This window comes from Seriola dumerili, unplaced genomic scaffold (genome assembly GCF_002260705.1).
Source record: "Seriola dumerili isolate Sdu_G_001 unplaced genomic scaffold, Sdu_1.0 BDQW01000025.1, whole genome shotgun sequence".
NCBI classification, from domain to species: Eukaryota; Metazoa; Chordata; class Actinopteri; order Carangiformes; family Carangidae; genus Seriola; species Seriola dumerili.
Window position 1 is genome coordinate 13,452,165 of NW_019174280.1, and position 18,986 is coordinate 13,471,150.

General features: G+C 40.1%; 2 protein-coding genes across 2 annotated transcripts in view; one reads left to right on the forward strand and one right to left on the reverse strand.

The window, feature by feature from the left end:
* Nucleotides 1-2,081: 2,081 nt before the first annotated feature.
* On the forward strand, nucleotides 2,082-13,622 carry slc22a16 (solute carrier family 22 member 16). The gene is made up of 8 exons (XM_022770436.1): nucleotides 2,082-2,163; nucleotides 3,308-3,784; nucleotides 5,309-5,426; nucleotides 7,409-7,970; nucleotides 8,887-9,014; nucleotides 12,251-12,360; nucleotides 12,923-13,022; nucleotides 13,214-13,622. The coding sequence occupies exons 1-8, from the start codon at nucleotides 2,120-2,122 to the stop codon at nucleotides 13,370-13,372; spliced, it is 1,698 nt and encodes a 565-aa protein (XP_022626157.1). The 5' UTR covers nucleotides 2,082-2,119; the 3' UTR covers nucleotides 13,373-13,622.
* A 3,328-nt stretch (nucleotides 13,623-16,950) lies between these two features.
* The window catches only part of ust (uronyl 2-sulfotransferase), a 62,946-nt gene continuing 60,910 nt past the window's right edge, over nucleotides 16,951-18,986 (reverse strand). Inside the window, exon 8 of the mRNA XM_022763896.1 lies at nucleotides 16,951-18,910. Within this exon, the coding sequence (XP_022619617.1) occupies nucleotides 18,618-18,910 (293 nt within the window). The 3' untranslated portion in view covers nucleotides 16,951-18,617. The remainder of the gene's footprint in view (nucleotides 18,911-18,986) is intronic.

Below are 18,986 nucleotides of genomic sequence, written 5' to 3' on the forward strand. Positions count from 1 at the left end.
TACTCCTAGCCAGTAACATCTAGGCTGATGTCTACATGTATAACCTTCAATCTTCTTAATCTGTCAAAAGAAAGGTAGCACTTGTGAGATACATCAAGAGGTGTAAGCATCAGCCTAGATGTCACTGGCTATGAGTAAATAAAGATGGCACACAGCATTAATGAACACTTTTGTTTTCGCCTAACAAAAACTACACTTTCAGAGTGAATATCCCTTTGTAATTATGGAGGGCCAGCCCAAAACCTCTACCATACCACACTACAACATCTGAACATTACGTGTCTCAAAATTGATATTGATAGTGAAGCAGCGCAAAACTAGAGAGATTTTAGTAGAGGCATTTCTCAGTGAAATCTCAATCTCAAAATTTTCCACCCCAACCCTAAATAAAAAGTTCTAAACACACATAATAATAAAATTCAAACATATCTGATATGTAAAATACATATAGACACACTGTGAATACAGCTGTTTCACTGAGTTTAGTAAATCTGTGTCAGTACTAGATAAACCCACCAAATAGAGACAAAAACCATGTAACACTATGCAGACATGAACACAGACGACTGGATCGACTCAATATGAAAGCGAGACACTAGCGGATTGTCGGCACCAGACAACATGTGTGCTGGAGAACACATTATGCAGCTACATTATGCATATTGCATTTGCTGTTAATATCTTTTGTTTGTGCAATCATTTTTAATGTCTTCATTGGTTTCTTTGATATTTTATTTTGTGCAATGCCTTATTTATATTGTATTTATAATTTATGGCACTTGTTTCTAATACGGTTTTCATTTTGTGGGTTATTTTCTATTTAAAAGAAAACAAAATCTCAAAGACAAACCTATGCAGTTTCTGTGTGAGTGTATGAACATTGGAAGCGAAATTGAGGAGGGCGCCAGCTAAAACCTTTAAACTAAACATAAATGCATGCACACTTGCACGGATTTAAATGCAATCTGACACATTTTTAATTTGATGCACACATAGACAGATGAATGTTATACTACAGATTTGAACTAAACCTGTGTGGTTTTAATGGTCAGGAAAGGTCTGATTTACCTTGGAAGACAAATGCTCATACTGCCCTACTGGCACACAGAGGTGCAAACACACACGAACTCAGGTCTAGCATTTCAGTAGAGCTGAAATGATTAATCAATTAATTGATTAAGTTGATCAACAGAACTAACATTAACTATCGGAAAACAGCACTGATGGAAAGAGTAGCAGCTGCATTCAGACTTTGAGCCACATGGTTCACTGTTCAGAAATCTTAACCATGACCTTGGGATGATTATGAACTCAGCAGCTCATTACCACTACGCTTAAGTGGCAGACACCAGGCGCTTTTGTTTCACTTGTTTTTGAAAAGGTTGACCCTGACGGGGGTAACATGTCAGATGAAATATGGCTCCATGATGTCAGAGGCCTAGTCTTACACTTGCAGGATGTTATGCAGAGGGGGTCTATTTACAAAGGAGTAAACAGCCCTGCTTCCAGACTGATCCTGTCCACATCACTTAGGAGCTCTTCAGGCTGTGCTTAGGTGATATATGAGTTTATCCACAAAAAATGTTTGTGAAGTGATCAGGTTTTCAAAAGTGACTTTATGCTTTGTCTTTAATCATACTAACCTGGCTTTCACTTAGGAACCCACTTCATTGTATGAGAAAGATATAGGCCCAATGATAAAATCAATATACTGATATAATCAAGGGCACATTCATCATGACCAGAAGGGGCCAGTTCCTGTCAGAGAACATTAAAGGCCTGATCAATGAAGTCTATACCTTGATCTAAAAGGCTATAGAATACAAGTGAACCCATCAGAGAGGATACAACAAGCAGAAGAAACTTTCCAAAACATCATCGTCTCCAGTCAAAGCGGCTAGTTTTCCACCCCTGATTTCGCGTTTGAAAGCGCGCGCGCGCGTGTGTGTGTGTGTGTCTGTGTGTGTCTGTGTGCGTGCGTGTGTGCGTGTGTGTGTAGACGTGTATGTGAGTGTGTGCGCCCCTCCTACCCTCACTCGGCTCCGTGAAAAGCCTCAGTTTATGACTTCAGAATCCGCTGGTCGCCGGGGAGAGAGACGCTCAGAGCCGCCGTCAGAAAATGAGCGTAGAAAGAATATTCGACGAGCTCGGACATTTCAAGAGGTAAGAGAGCGTTTCTACTATTCTCCAGACTTAGGAAGTTTGTACATTTCCTCTTTCGGGGGTTCGGGGGTATTTTTTATGGTATCATCAATAACCAGTTAGTGTAGCTTTTGACCAGTAACCGCTGAACGACTGAAGTTATTTTTATAACTTCAGTTATGCCATTTTTAAAACAAATGCTTCTAACAACAAGAGGTTTTTTACCATTTACATTTCATTAGTTGTGCGCAAAAGTTACTTTTGGATGCTTTCATTATCACAAAATGCTTCACTGTGGGACGACAGTGAAAAGTAGGCTAGATAAAAAAAAAAAGATGTTCTTTTTTTGATGTGCAAGATAAATATAATTTTCTCATATTTTAAATCTGCTGCAAAGTTACAAATGCCAGAATGTGGGCTTTGCTGTGTTGGGTTTGCCTCCCAAACCTATCTTCCCACTTTAAAGTCATGGAAATTCTTGAATTCTCATTGAATTCTTTTAATTTCTTCATTAGTTAGGTTTTCTCACAGTGATTTATGAAAGCACATATTGAATGAATTTGTTTGGTCTTTTGTAAGTGTAACAAAATATGATCGTTCCCACCACCACGTTTTTCTCGACCATGTGGTTTATATAAAGTTGCATTTTACATTTCCGTGCAAGACCATGTATTTTAAAAACTAGAATGACACTCGTACCTCCGCCAAGGCCAACCTAAAGGAAATTGTTGAAAAATGTCCAATCCGATAATGTTAAGGAAAGTGATTTTAAATAGAAATTCATGGCTCCACCCCTTTAATTGGTTTCACACCTAAATTTAATGGGTTGGTCCCTGAACCATGCCCCATCCCTCCACCAAGTTTGGTGCAAATTGGTTCTGTACTTTTTGTTTAGCCTAATCCTTCTGACAAACAAACAAACCAACAGATGTGTCAATACATAAGGAGGTAATAAAGGGATGAGATAATTTCACATGCTCACAGCACACTCCAACCTGTCTAAGAATTATATAAAATCTAATGGCATCTTTGATATGCATTGTTTTTTGTTGTTGTTGTATTACAATTACAATTAATGCAATTATTACAATCCAAATGCCATACAACACATGTATTCTATATATATATATATAGCATATTTTAAATGTATTTTCTTTCTCTCCAGATTTCAGGCATGTCTATATTTTGCAGCAGTTTTCCAGGCCGTAGCCTGTGGGATCCACTACCTGGCCTCTGTTTTCCTGGTGGAGACTCCAAACTTTGTGTGCAGTGTGCCCGGCAACATCACTGACATCCTGTATGGTAACCTGACAGTATCAAGTCTGGAAGACATCCTGCCCGTCTTCAAATCAGGGACTGGGCCCTTGGTGGTGAGGACGTCTGAGGGAGAGCAGTGGGAGCTAAGCCGGTGCCGCTGCGCCCTGCGCATCGATCCCAAAGGGTTTACATATGACTTTGACGGCAACAAAACAGTGAAAGCCTGTGTTGGAAACTTTGTTTACGACCGCTCTGAAGTTCAGCAAAGTATAGTGACGGACTGGGACTTGGTATGTGAGAAAGAGTGGCTGGCCAAACTGTGCCAGCCCACCTTCATGTTGGGGGTGCTGATCGGAGCGCTGTTGTTTGGGGACATTGCTGACAGGTAAGCAAGGACTGAAGGGTGGAGAAGAAGGCGGAGGAAACTTAAAAGTTAAATTATATCATGTGAGACACATTTTTCCACCATATAAGGAAGTTGTTTTTCATGTGTGCATTGAAAGGAGCGTGCAGGTTGAGAGGCTGCCTTTTTAATCCTGTACACATGCAGTCATAAATTCAGGAGACACGTCTGCACTTCTACCTCAGCATTAAACATGACACTGTCCTCTCTCATGCTCAGTGACGGGTATGTGAGCGAAGGACTGAGTGCACACCCGCGGTTGCCTCATAGGCGTGGAGGTGTAGGAAAAGGAAGGTGAGAGTGACAGGAAAAGTGGATGGTAGATGTGAATGATCGGAGAAAGAAAGGAAAGGAAGAAGAGATGCGAGTGGAAAAAGAACATCAGGTGTCATCAGGCAGATCTGGTGACCTGGCCACACAACAGCCAGCTGCTGGGCTAGAACGGAACTTAGGTGGTCAGCATTTAGAAGTAGGACTTTTGCCTGATGAGGTCAGAGTCGACGGGGCACTTGCTTTGATGTCTGTCCAACTATCTCTTATTATGGATCCCGCTCACAGTTCAGACAGAGGAGGTTAGAATTAAATGCTTATGGCAGTGGTTATTTTGGATGGTTTAATCATTATTTTTATGCTTTTTATCTATGCACTTACACTGGTGTGGGCACTGTCCGGTAACTATGGCTCACATTGTGAGGTCAAGTTTTGCTGGCGTTGATCCAAGAGCAGTTGGTCTACAACCAAGTACAGTTGCCCGTGATTCAACCTGTCGTGGATAACCATGACCTCGATGACTGCCTGCCAATGAATTACACTGAGCACCCAAAGGGGATGTGGAGCATCTCTCCCTTATTAAAAGCAAAAATGATGGTTTGTACAGAATTGGATAATATTTAGGTTAGATGTTGTACAGGTGTAAGTGACACAGAGCTGCAAGATATGAAATGAAGCGTCATTTACTCAAACTTAGACGGTGAGCATCATGATTGTTCCACCAGTTTGACCTTGTAAGTGGAACCACAGAAAATAAGTTTATATTACTTTACTACATTGCCTTCATCACAGCAAAAACATCAAATATTTGATTGTTTCAGGTTCTCAAATAAGAACTTTTTTAGTCTTACATTGTTGTAAACTGAATATTTTCAGTCTGTTGGTTCATTTCATTGCTCTACGATATGTTAATGGGCATTGATTAATTGAGAAAATAATTGGCAGATTGATTGGTAATGAAAATAATCATCATTTGTAGCGCTGCAGCTAACACACCTTGAAGCAGAACCTCACTTGTCTTAGAACTGGATCACCTTTCTTTATCCAAACCTGTATCATACTCGTTGCAGAATTTGACCAAACTGTTTGCAACTTAATGATTCCCTGTTTTTTACCTGAGCATACTGTATTAACTCAATTACTTTTTCCTCTGTCCCTCTGTCCATTTATCTCTCTCTCTCTCTCACCCTGTTTTCCTCTCCCTTCCTCTCACCTGTATGTTTCTCTCTCCTCCAGAGTTGGTCGTGTGAGGATTCTGATGATCACCAGCCTCTGTCAGTTTGGGCTCGGGGTGGCCGTAGCGTTCTCTGGAAACTACTATTTTTTTGTGGTGCTTCGCTTCCTCCTTGCCATGGTGAGTTCAACGTGTGCACACATGTATGTGCACTTCTGTACTGTGTATGGTTGTGTGTTTTTGTATGCCTGTTTTCTTTTCTACCATGGATGGCGCCATTGAGGGAATGGCAACTTAAGTAGCGTGGATTAGGATAGTGGCCTCACTACGATATGAAATCCAATGCAGTTCCAGGCACTTTAGCTTGTAAAGGCAATCCAGTGTAGAAGCGCATTTTGAGAAATTTTTTCAAAACCCTAATGTCAGTGTTTAAATGTTATCATTTTGAAAGAAGTTTCTTATGAATGCATGCATTCTGGACTTTTTGCAAAAGTTAACATGGGACAAGGGAGGTGCCCTTACCTTCTACCTTTTCCTTGTAAAGGAACATTCTTCTTCAGGTTCACTATGTATCCGATTTCTGGAAGTTCCTCTGCAAAACAATCTCTCAGCCAGTTGCTAATGTTCTCTGTGAATATATTAAGAGCCGCCTCCTGTTAGTCATTTTGCAGTCAAGCCAACATACAAGCTAAGCCACAATGTTTGCTCCAGCTGTGTATAATATGAATATAAGTAAATATAACTGTGTAACTTTAACTGTATGTATAATGTTTTTCTGTCCTCTTACTGGGCGTAGTTTGTGATAGAAGAATTTACTTGGCAAATAAATTAATAGAATAGTCTTATCATGTGGTAATAGTTTTGAGAACCCATTTACATCCATATGCATGAAAGTAGCAGAAATGAGAGAAAAAAGAAATTGATATAGATGTTAAGGGGAGGATCTGTTTTTCTGCATGCCATGCATAGATATCTGCGTATTTATAAATATGACATTTACATATGAATTGAGTTGACGTTCTTGCTCAGGACTTTAGGAAAATACCTAAAATATGAACATCAGAATACGTCTTACAAATTAAATCAGATCCTGTGTCCTGGTAAAGCTTAGTTGGTGCATCAGTTTAAAAAAAAAAAAATACCATATCCAAAGTAAAAAAATCATATGGAATATGAGGGATACACGGCAGTAAAGCAGCAGAGACAAAATCGGTGCCCTCAGTGTGTCTTTGTATAGTCAAATGTGTGTTTGTGTGATTTTATGTGCATAAAAGAACATGTTTACAAGGGAAAGGAAGGGAGTCATTACGGTTACAAGCCCACATGGCAGTAAAGTTGTGCTGAAAGAGCCCCTACAGTCTGCCCTCTGTTTCACTCCTCGACGTCTTCTACCATCCCCCCCCCCAGCCCTCCTCAGCTACAGCTGTTGTTTTTCACAGAGTCAGACTCTCAGACAGTGTAGGCCCATACTGCTCAGCCACACTACACACAGTGCATATTCTGTCTTATAAGCAGGGACAGCTTACTGACATATTTATTACACTATAATTGAAATATTTCTCTTTTAGAGATCTGGCTAAATAAACAGAATTAAACATATTTACCTTTAAGTTGCAGATATATAAACATATCGCTGCTGTGAATATAAATCGTCCTGTGATTATGGTACTGTATATGCAAATGACAAATAGTTGGTTTAGTAAAAAACAAAACGAGAATGTAACAATCCCCATTTCAGCTTTGTTTAAAAAGATAAAAAGCCACACTGTTTCTTTAACAAATAAAGAGTTGAATTAATATGTGAGAAAATTCATCCTTTCTCACTTCAACGCATTCAATTTTTCTGCTACAGTCTGAGTTGGTCTGATTATGACTAGCAGCTTACGGTGGCTTATGTTTGCAAACTTTATATTTTCATATGTAGCTGTGTAACTGATTTTATAATTCCTTTTTACTTGTGCTACTCTTACATTCTTGTGACCGCAGTTGTTGCTGTTAAGTAAAAGTTGCAACTGCTGAATATATGGCCTAAAAAAATAACAAATGCCATTTCAAATTAAAAACTTAACACTATGCATTCTTTGGTAACAATACTGACACCAAGTGCCCATAAATTTAGTTCAACATTTCACTGTCCTCCTTCCCTGCTTTGCTCATGGCAGGTGTCCAGTGGCTACCTCGTGGTGGTGTTTGTCTACGTTACCGAATTCACTGGCATCAAGGTACGCACATGGACCTCTATGCACGTTCACGCGGCCTTTGCAGTCGGCATCATGGTGGTGGCTCTGACCGGTTACCTGGTGCGGGTCTGGTGGATCTACCAGATCATCCTCTCCATATGCACCTCGCCCTTCTTGTTCTTCTGCTGGAAGTTCCCGGAGACGCCCTTTTACTTGATGGCCAAGGGCCGTTACAAGGACACTCAGACCCTGCTGGATGCGATTGCCCGCTTCAATGGCCTTGAGTGCAGGCTGAAGGCAGAGGATCTCCTGGAGCCAGAGGAGAGAGAGAATGGCAGAGCTCTGCTGGAGAAGGAGGCAGAGGAGCGGCCATCGCAGATTGAAAAGAAGCTGTCCATCCTGGATCTGTTTGGAAGCTGGAGGATGGCGGGCCGCACATGCACAGTGTGGGCCATCTGGTTCATCGGCAGCTTGGGCTACTATGTCTTCTCTTTAGGCTCAGTCAACCTAGGTGGAAACCAATACATTAACCTCTTCCTTGCTGGTAAGTGATTGGCTAATGGGGAGGTAATGCTATTACGAAACTATAACACGTCCTGCTTCAGTCATTCGAATGTAGATACCTTTGTGTTTGTGAACTGTCGTCAACTGCTGAACCTCTTTGGATTTTAAATGGAAATCTAATAACAGATCAGCCTTTTCCCATGTAAACAAATAAGGCTATTAGCCCTGAGCTTAGTTCAGCCCTGTTTATCAAATGGGGCAGAATACTAATAAGACTGTCTTAGCCATAGTTCTGCACACTATCAAATATCATGTTCATCCCAGGCCGTATATCACCTAGGAGAATATTTTGTCATTGAGAAGGCAGTAAGATTCTTTGCTGTTCACCACTGTGGCTTACTGCTCTGTTTCCAACAGAAATGCAGCAAACCACAACTACAGCCCCAACTAAACAGTTTTGCTGTTGCTTTTTTATCTAATTAAGAAAATAAGATTTGTACTGTAATAAACATTTTTGTTGTTAAACAAATCTAAAACCGATGTACTGCTCATGCAATGCTGATATATGCTAATGCTAATATATAGTGAATTATTATTTTCACAAATGTACATCATAAATACCCCATTTGGTACTATTAATGTCTGGGAATTAAATTTTAGCTGTTCAGCAGAAGATATGCTTGTTCCAGTGTTTGCATTAGGTTTACTTTGTCTTCCTTTCTCTTTACACATAACAGAAAATGCTGATTATGTGCTTCCTTTAACATCCAGTAGGAACATTTATAATCCCCACTTAATTCCTTTGGAGACTTACAGTAGAGCACATTTAGGAAGCTGATCTTTGCCAACATTTCAGAAACTAGTTATTTAGGTCCCCTGGATAGAATGTCACAGTGTCAGTGTGTCATGGCCATGATAACCTCAGACTGAGAGCTGCTGTGATTGGTTGTTTCCAGGCGCAGTGGAGCTCCCCTCGTATCTGGTTGGCTGTTTTGCAATGGACCGGATTGGAAGGAAGAAGACTTGTGCCCCAGCTCTGCTACTAGCCGGGGTGGCTTGTATGCTCATCATTGTGGTGCCTGCTGTACGTGCAAAGACTGTGTGTGTGTGTGTGTGTGTGTGTGTGTGTGTGTGTGTGTGTGTGTGTGTGTGTGTGTGTGTGGGAGAGAGAGAGACAGTATATGTATATGTTTCAGAAATTTAAGTGTTGGTATAATTCATGTTGTCCTCCTTTGTTGCAGCCATAGATGCAGTCAACACTGTTATTGCTCTGGGATTATAAAACTACTGGTGTCAGCAAAATTTTTAGTGGCTCCATAAAAATAGTCATAGATATGAGTAACAAAAATTCGGTCACAAACTTTTGCACCTATATGACCCCAAATTTAGAGGAACTAGCCAGACACCACACAAATCTTCGTGTCATAATCAATGCAGGCCAATTTTCATTCAAAGAATGTTCTGTACTTTCTCACAGTAAGTGCTATCACTTCCACTTTTGTCAAATCCTGATGTTTCACGGCATTTGGAGCGTTACACATGTGACAGTGGCACTGTTCAGACCTGGCATTAAAATGTATCTCGGGGGATCCAATCACAAGTGGACAGCTGTACTAACCCAGTACAGGTGTGAACGCTCCTCAGATGCATTGAGGACGCATTTGAGATCCAATCACTCAAACATTGTGTGAACACAAAGGCGCCCTTGGCCACATTGAAGGACCGCCTACTCAACTGACGTCTTCTGCCACAGTCTAGTTAGTCCCAACACATAATGACACAAAAATGTTTCAAATGACTACAAGCTTGTTTATTGTAGAGCTGTGTGCATTGCAATGATTCACTTAACCCCTCCTTGTTCCGCGCTCTCTCTTTCTCTCTCTCTTTTTCTCTCTCTCTCTCTCTCACACACACATACACACTGATAACAGACATGTCTGTCATAATCACATTGGCTAAAAACAACAATGCATACATCTGTATTTGCATATAAAGCAGGGAACTGAAACCCGATCACAATCTGTCACTAGAGATGCATGTGAAGACGTATTCTGGTGCTAGGTGTGAACTCAAGTGCTTAGAGCTGTCAACTTGTGGTCAGACCATGCAGGTTAATGCCAGGTCAGAACAAGGCCAGTGACTCCAGTGTCAACAAGGTCTTTCAGGGGAAAGCCAGAAACAGAAAGAGAGAAGGCTTACTGTAATATTTCTTAAGTATTTTCTGCAGTGGCACAATCTGTCTGGAGTTTATTGTCCTGTCCTGACGTTGCCCCGGGCAGTTGGACCACTTTCACTGTTGAGCTCTGATATATGACACACTCAGCTCCCTGTGTGTGTGTGTGTGTGTGTGTGTGTGTGTGTGTGTGTGTGTGTGTGTGTGTGTGTCTGTGTGTGTGTGTGTGTGTGTGTGTGTGTTTTGAGCTATGACCCAAATTAGTACTGCTTATGGCTGGGTTGGCTAACAGCTGGTACTTAATGTCCAAGTAAATATGACCTTTGACCTTGAAAGCCTTTCTGAATAGAGCAGTCAACAAGTGTGACGTCAAAAACAAGCGCACGCAGACAGTGGAAACAGCATCTTTCTTTTTTTCTTTGATTGTGTCACTGTAGTATCTTCTGCAGGCCTCCACAGAGAAACACAATCTAGTGAACTCCCTCTGCTGACTTAACACACATACCAGAGTGTCTGTAACTTTCTTTGGTAAACTACATTGACCTATACTGTATATCTTACCTTGGTAAACATGTCATGGTCTCTAATGTATGAGAGAAGAGGAGTAGAAGTAGTATACTGTATAAGTATACTGTACAAGAACTTGATTTGGTGACAGTTTCTTAGTGACAGGATTTACATACAACACACACTCAAGTCTGTACAGTAAATATTAAGCTACAGCCAGCATAGGCTTAGCTTAGCTTAGCATAAAGACTAGAAACACTGAAACAACTAGCTAGCTTCTGTCCAAAGTTAATGAAATCTTCAGATTCTGTTGGTCCCTCTGTGGATCTTTGCACGATGTGCTCTTCTGTTCTGGGCTTAGGGTTTTCTTTACATACTTGTTAAGTAGTTTTCTTAAACATTCTGAAGATTTGTAATGCTGGTGTTTCTAACTCTAGCAGTCAAATCTTCAGTCTGTGTCTGATACTTTAGAAAGTGTGTTTTTTTTTTTTTATCATGGCTACTCTGAGTGCTTTTACTTTTGAATGCTGTGTTTGTCTAAATACTGACACTGCACTGTATTAGTTAGGGAGTGACAATAATTGCGCTCTAAAGCCAAACATTTATACTTATTTCAGTGGCTTAACTTGTTCCCTGTCTGTATTTTGTCCAAATGTAACCACTGTAAGTTTTACTAAGCACTACACTCTGGTGACACATGACATAGCTTTCTGCCAAATCTGGCATCTGGACATGATTCAGAGGGGCAAAGAAAACATTTCTTTTTTGCCACGCAAACAGCCCTGTGTGTGTCATATATTCACATGGGGCTACATACTTTTACTACCATGCGAACACACCATAGCAGTGAGTGATTAACAGCAAAAATATTTAATAAACAAATTCATAAATTACAGGGCTAAGTAACAAAGACCTTCCCTTTCAGAGCACCCTAAAATAAAGCTTGGTGGTTTCAGGCCAGCAGTTTAAAAATAGCTGATGTGGATTGGATCACCTCACACAGCCTCCCTCCTGTCTCTGTGTATCTTTAGCATTGACAGTCTGGGCCGAGTGTTGGTGTCTGTATCTATTGCATCACAGCAGCAGACTCAGTTGTAGTTCTCCAGGTGTTGGTAAGAGAAGCCGTAGTAGCTCCTTAGATCACCGCTCACTTTCCAAGAACAGCTTTTTCTTTTTTTTTTTGTCTGTGTACCATTGAAACACATGACAAACACACATTCACATATGAAAGACATGTATGTGCAAATATAAAACACTCAGTATCATATCTATATCTACAGTGCCATGAATAGAAATAGTTTTGTTTAAGTAGTTCCCATGCCAAGTTTAATAATGAGGTAAATTAAAAGTGAGTGACTGAGGGAGCAATCATCCCTTCGCTTTATTAGATCAGTTTATTAGAAAATGTAATCGAGCAGAATTGAGTCAGCATGAACTTCACTTCACCCATCCATGGAGGGCTGTAAGAGTCTCGTGTTTAAAGCTTGACTATTAACAGAGTCAGTGGTCTGATGAAAAGTCTTAAGGTCAAAGGTCAAGTGTTGATGACGTTGGCTGTAATATCACATGTTGCCCTTCTGGGCAAAATGATGTCCATGACTGTTGAGCTCACTTCTCACCCCTCCACCCCTTTTCCACAGGACATCGAGGCACTGGCCATCGCTCTTTGTATGACAGGGAAGTTTGCCATCGCCATTGCCTTTGGTCTCATCTATCTGTACACCTGTGAGCTTTATCCAACCATCATCAGGTAAGAACAAACTGAATCAAAACACATACAGATCCCAGAGACATAGAATATCTGGCCTAGAATCAGTTTGCAATTTGTCATTCTATAGATGTTTTAACCACCACTAGCCTGTTAAAGCTGGTGTCGTACTGACAAATAGTTAGCTTGTTTCCCCGAGCTTTAATGTAAAATTCCTGCCAACACACACTACAGGATAATTTGATATATATTTTTAAAGTAGTTTTGTTTACCTTCTTCTTAGTGCTCAGTTTCTAAGCATTATTTAAGTGGCTGAGTACAAACAGGAAGGACGAGTCAAGAGTGTCATCAACATTGTATGTGTTTTTGTATGAGTCTACCCCCGTCCACAGGATATCATTATGGGCACATTAAAGTTGTTTAGTGTCTTTCCATGTGTAAAGAAACAGCAAAGTTAAGAAACAAAGTGTAATGTTACTGTTCAGAGAGTTTGCAGTAATAGATTTTTCTCTATTTTGGTGGTGGTAGGCCTTGTGTCTGTACCCTGATGTCAGTGAATCTGTCTTCTCTAATGTTGCTGACCTTGTGCATGATCTCCCTCCAGGTCTCTGGCAGTAGGTAGTGGCAGTATGATGTGCCGTGTTGGCAGTGTGGTGGCCCCCTTCTGTGTGTACCTGGCTGATGTCTGGGTCTATCTGCCTCAGGTATACATGGTTTCTTTTGGCTGGTTCTTGCAGAACAACAGATTTTTAATGTTTAATTACCTGTTTTCACCTTGTCCATTCTGTCACCTTAGTACCCTGTTCATATTTATCATAGTTTACCTACAAGGGTAAGAGAGTAAATTCTAGCAAATTCTTCTTTTTTTTTTCCTTTCATCATGACCCCTGTGCAGCTCATCGTGGGAATCCTGGCATTCATTATCGGAGTGCTGACATTGCTGTTGCCTGAGACCCTGGGCAAACCTCTAACAACCACCTTGGAGGAGGCAGAGGCTCTGGGACGCAAAAAACAGGATGGGTTGGAGATGAACCAACATGATGTCAAGGCCTGAGCTGCACACTGCTGGAAAATCAGAGGGACAGACACACCGAAAGAAGCTTAGGAAAAACAGAATGAGACAGAAGGAGCGAAGAGAGAGGAGATGATGAAACAGTAACACCATTGATTTATTGGATCGTCTGGAAAAAAGAAACAAGCTTTTATCAGAACTCTTAAAATGATGCTATTGTTCTCATTTTGTTCTGTAAAGTGACCACCAGTTTAGGCTTCAGTGTGTGTGTGTGTGTGTGTGTGTGTGTGTGTGTGTGTGTGTGTGTGTGTGTGTGTGTGTGTCTCCGCGTGTGTGTGTCTGTGTCTGTGTGTGCTGTGTCTGTGTCTGTGTGTCTGTGTGTCTGTGTGTGTTTGCATAATTTCTGTGTCCATGGAAACATGAAGGATAGGATAGCAAAGGATAATTTCAGTTTATGACAACTTCAGTCTTATTTTGGTAGTTTTGCCAATTGTTCCTATTAGTTATGATAATGTTGTACTCACCAAAGTAATTGCAAAGGTTGAACACAGATCCACTGCCACAACAACAGTCAGAATCAGACAGGCTGAAAGTAAACTAACAGTTAAGATTTATTGACACCATCTTTGTCTTGAAAATTGTGTGTAGAACTAAGGCAAGTACAGCAAGTCAAAGTTTAAACAGGAAGTCTTTAAATTTGTCTAAATTGAGGGTTTGTTTAAAATCTGATCATCTCCCTGCTAGTGTTTCTTTCCCCACTGGACTTCTTTCTTCTCGGACTTCCCCGATTTCAGCCTACTGTGGTGAGCACAGTGTTTATATTATTGATAGGACCAATGACTGAAACTACAAAAATAAGAGTTCCTGTAAAGCAAAGAGGTCATCGTGATTATGCCAAATGCTGCACTCTGATTTAGTTACCTCATGGTAAGTGCTGATCATGGCTTTGTCTTGGTTATTTTACATTGAAATACATCCCATACATATTACCACAATCAAAACAATAGCATGTATTTTTATAATATGAGAGAAGTGCCTTATTTTCGATTTTAAAGTCACCTTTTTAATTTTTCAACTTTTTTTTTTTAATCTCAGGTCATCTGCTTTTAGATATCACTGTGAAACTATCATTTTGAAGGTATTTTTGAATTTTACACTGTTTGATATTATCCTCAATTCCATCTTGTTTAAGATGCCATTGCTAAGCTTTAACTTTGTTATCTATTGTGAGTGTATTTGTGTGCATGTGTGTAAGTTGGTTTCCTTGTTTTCTTCATGCTTATACCGGGTATGAAGTCTAGATGCTGAGCATATGGAAGGAAAAGTATGTAGAGTAATACTGCATTACTGTGAGTCAAGGTGCGATCTCCAGATGTTTGGACCAAAGACAGGAATGAACCACAACAGTATGGAGTTGTATTCACCTGCTTTGAATATTGTAGTACAGCACTAGCATGTATTTGTTTCATATCAAACCATTGTGTTGTGTTTTAATCTGAAGGAGGACAAAAAATCATGACAATCAACTGGTTTCCTAACAGTGATGACATTTGATCACCAGGTGATGACAGTACTCAGGTTCAGCATTCAGTTCTGAACAGTTTTACAATCAACATTATGATTTTTTTTTTTTTTTGTATAAAAAGTTGTTTTGTTAGTATTATTTTTATTTCATTATGGAAAAATAAACAAGATGGCCAACACCGAGGCAAAACTACTCTCTCCCTCTCTCAGTCTGTCAAAATGGGGAATTGGAGGGTTCAACCTGGTGCTGGAAAAGTAGGGAATCTATTTTTATTATACTGGGCAAACAGAGCAGGTCTGGGAACAGCCCTCTATCACCAACAGCTTCCTATTTGCCAGTGGAGAGGAGGTCCCAACTGTCATAATACCAGCTCCCTCTGCACCACCCAGCACATGAACAAACCCCTTGTGTTTTTTTTTTGTTTTGTTTTTTTGGAATAGAAAACTCTACAGATCCATGAGCAGTGGTGTGTGTGTGTGTGTGTGTGTGTGTGTGTGTGTGTGTGTGTGTGTAATGCACTTCACTTGAACCTTAACAGCCAGCCTGCTAATGTGAACTTCCACACTGTTGCCCCAAATAGTGTGTGGTTGTTGTTGGACACTATGGAGTGAAGACTGTTGGAAACCTTCAGTGTGTGTGTTTTAGTTCTATCCTTATGAGGACCAAATTGAACTTTAGACTTCTAGAGAGGGGGCATTTTTTTGGAAAACGGACTCACCTCACGGAGGGCTGTTTGAAGGTTAAGTGCGAGGTTACATACTGTATCGTCACTCAGGATCCTGTATATTGTAGCAGCGCTTCCACTGTGATAAAGACAGGAAAAGGCTGGCACAAGGGCTACGAAACAAATGGCAGTGAATTACGGCCCATTTGGACAAATTTCCACTCCTACTAGTATTATCCCATCATGAAATAATTATTTAGAGTTCGGGGAGATGTTTTAGAGCTACAAAAGCAACATCAGTAGAATATACCACTTAGAAGGGCTCCTGCAAAAGTGGGAAGAGGACACCATTTGCTGGTCATGTTCAGGAGTTACATCAAAGAAATCTTGTCCAAAGTTTGAAGTGTAATCCAATAGTCAATCTTTTTTCTTTTTTTTTTTAATCAAAGAATGATATCAGAAACCTTCTATGATTCCTAGAGTACATGTATGTAATGGTATGTAATTTTTTACGATCTTATCTTTTAAAATTGTGTAGCCTGTGTTAAAAGTTTTATTATCATACAGATGGTCTGAAACAAAAGTGATCGGCTTGTTATTGATAATTTTAAATATACATATTTTTTGTAATTAGTATGCATTGATTTTTTTTAGGTCACTGCTAACTTTGTTGGTGATACATTTTATTTTTACCTTGTCCTTTGCTTTCATCCAGAGTAAGATGTGCAGGGTGAAAAAGAAGCAATGATGTCCTCGACAGTCCGGCTCACTTCTTTACCCTACAGGACATCGAGGCACTGGCCATCGCTCTTTGCATGACAGGGAAGTTTGCCATCGCCATTGCCTTTGATCTCATCTATCTGTACACTGATGGCCAGGTACACTAATGAATATCTGGACTAGAATCAATAAAGAATGTAGTTGTCTTTTTAAAAAATGTATTTTTTTGTTTACATCACAGCCCTTTAGCAGTTTCCAGGCATTGTTGAAGTTGCTGAGTACTAAATTATAACTCTTATGTTACCAGGAATACAAGAAACCTTAAGCAAGGAATTCCAGGTTCGAGGCAACAATATCATGGTAAGTGTGTCAACTGTGTCAAATCAGTACGCATCATCTAAAACTGCATTCATGTGTTACAGTATGTATACATTTTTGAATGACTAAAGGACTAAGATCAAGTGCAAATAGAGGAGGAAGACAGGTGAGAGTGGAACGAGATGTGCTTCTTGAAAATAACAGTTATCTTTTTTATATCAGATATATCAGACAGTGTTGCCCAGACTGAAGCTGGGGAGGTAATTTCACAACCAGGCTGATATGTGTAGAAGCAATGGAGATTTTAAGAAGGTTGAAGATGAGGCCAAATGGCCACGTACACATTTTTCAGAAACAAATCACTTTCAAGTAAAATAGACTCATTTGCTGCAATAGTTAGAGGACATTTATTTTGAAGGCTGTAAAATGATGGACTGCATTAGTTGTTGTTAACCAGGTTTCAGCTGTTGATATAAACCCATTCCAGACACCTTCAAAATGCCAAGAGTAAGTTCATAGCCGTCGGAAACCAAATGTACAAATCATCAAGTTATGAAACATTTTTTTTTTCCTTCCTGAGAATCTTATCTGGAATGCAAATGAATACAAAATAATAAATTAAAATTGGCAAAAAAGGAAACACTGAACACAAACCAGGACAATGAATAGGTACAGACAATGGAGATTAGGATGGTAGAGTGAAATACGTAGACGACAGGCACATATTAGCTTATGGTTACCATTCTCTGCACGATTTTTTTTTTCTCTTTTTTTTTCAACATGAGTGATGAAAAACATGCACTCTGAATAGCTGCTAGAGAATTAGAAATTAGAGTTAGCTGGAATTGGTAACACTTCACACACTTTCATGATATTATTCTGAGAGAGAAAACAGACCAAAATGAACGCTTGAACAGTAACGTAATCTATTTGAAATTGAAGGCAAATTAGTTCCCAGTTTTGTGACCAAATCCCTCATTTTGCTGCAGAATTTTCAGTAAAAGTCACCTCAGAAAAAAGTGCTCTATACTCATACAGTTTTGTAATGCATCGCAGTAGAAACACTGGTATTTGGCAAGCTCAATCTTTTAAACTTTGGATTAAACTAATTACGCTCCATAAATGCTTTTTACTGTTATATTAGCCTATATTCTCAACTAATGACCTGTTCCAAGTAATAAATCTATCCTAAAATATGCTGCTGGTTTGGTCAAACTCAATCATTCATGCACACATAGTTGGAATTCTTTGAATTCATAATTGAGTGCTTACTGTTTAACCCTCATTTATACCTAAGAATATCTGACAAATGAAAAAAAAAATGTTATAAACCAATACTATAACGACTGACTTGACTATGTCCCACAACTGCACCAGCTGTGCACAGAGGTTCCTCTCACACAGTTACTGGAACTCTTAGCGAGGTTTGGCACTTACAACAGTCCTGGACGACTAATATACATACAAGACTTTTGGCACTTTTTTTTATTTGTGGATATCATTTCCATTCCAGCTTTTAGGACATTAATCCTTTCATAAAATAGCATCCTCTCTTTTGGGCAATGTCTCTGAAGTCCACTCATACAGTAAACATCCAAGCGACCAACATATAGAATATTTCCCAACACATTTAGCTGTCCACATCTTGCGCTAATCTCTCCTGGAGATTATAGCTATGATAGATTTTTGTTTATTTTTACATAATTAAACCCAAAACAAGCTCAAATTAAAACAAAATTTGAGTCAAGCAAAATGAGCTTAAAATTATTTCCCATTGTCCTTGGTCAATTTTTAAATAGAGCATTTTGTCCTTCCAATAACTCAACCCTATAGTCCTCAGTGCTGAGCCTGCCGTGATAGGAGTCTATTGCAGATGGAAAACAGAGCTCGGAAAAACACGAGCGTCAGGATCCGCACACCCCTAAACACACCTCACTTTTCTTGGGATTGCCGAAAGACGGGGAACGCTCCCCTTTGCCTTCAGGCTGCCTCCAGCTATCTCCAGCCAATTCTAGCCAATCAGCCTTTTTTGGCTGTATCCACTGTTCATCAAAGAGCCCTTAGGGATGGACCAGCCAGCTGTTGGCATCCTCCAGGTCTGTGTCCAGCTCCTCATCTTCATCCAGAGGCTCTGGGGTTCGGAGGGCCAGCTCCCGTAGGAAAGCAGGTGAATAAGCAGGGGGTTGGGAGACAGACTTGAGGCCAATTTTTTTCTTCGTCAGATGGAACTGGTCACGGATGAAGTTGTAGAACTCATACTCGTAGCGCATGCGGTGGTAAAGCACCTGCAGGGCCTCCAGAGTGGGTGTGTGTTTGCGCACTGTGCCTGTCATGTTCCCCATCTTTCTGTAGTCTGCAAGAAGAAAAAAAAAAACACCAAGCGGAAGTCAGTGGCATGCAACGTGATAGGAATCAACAAAATAAAGTTG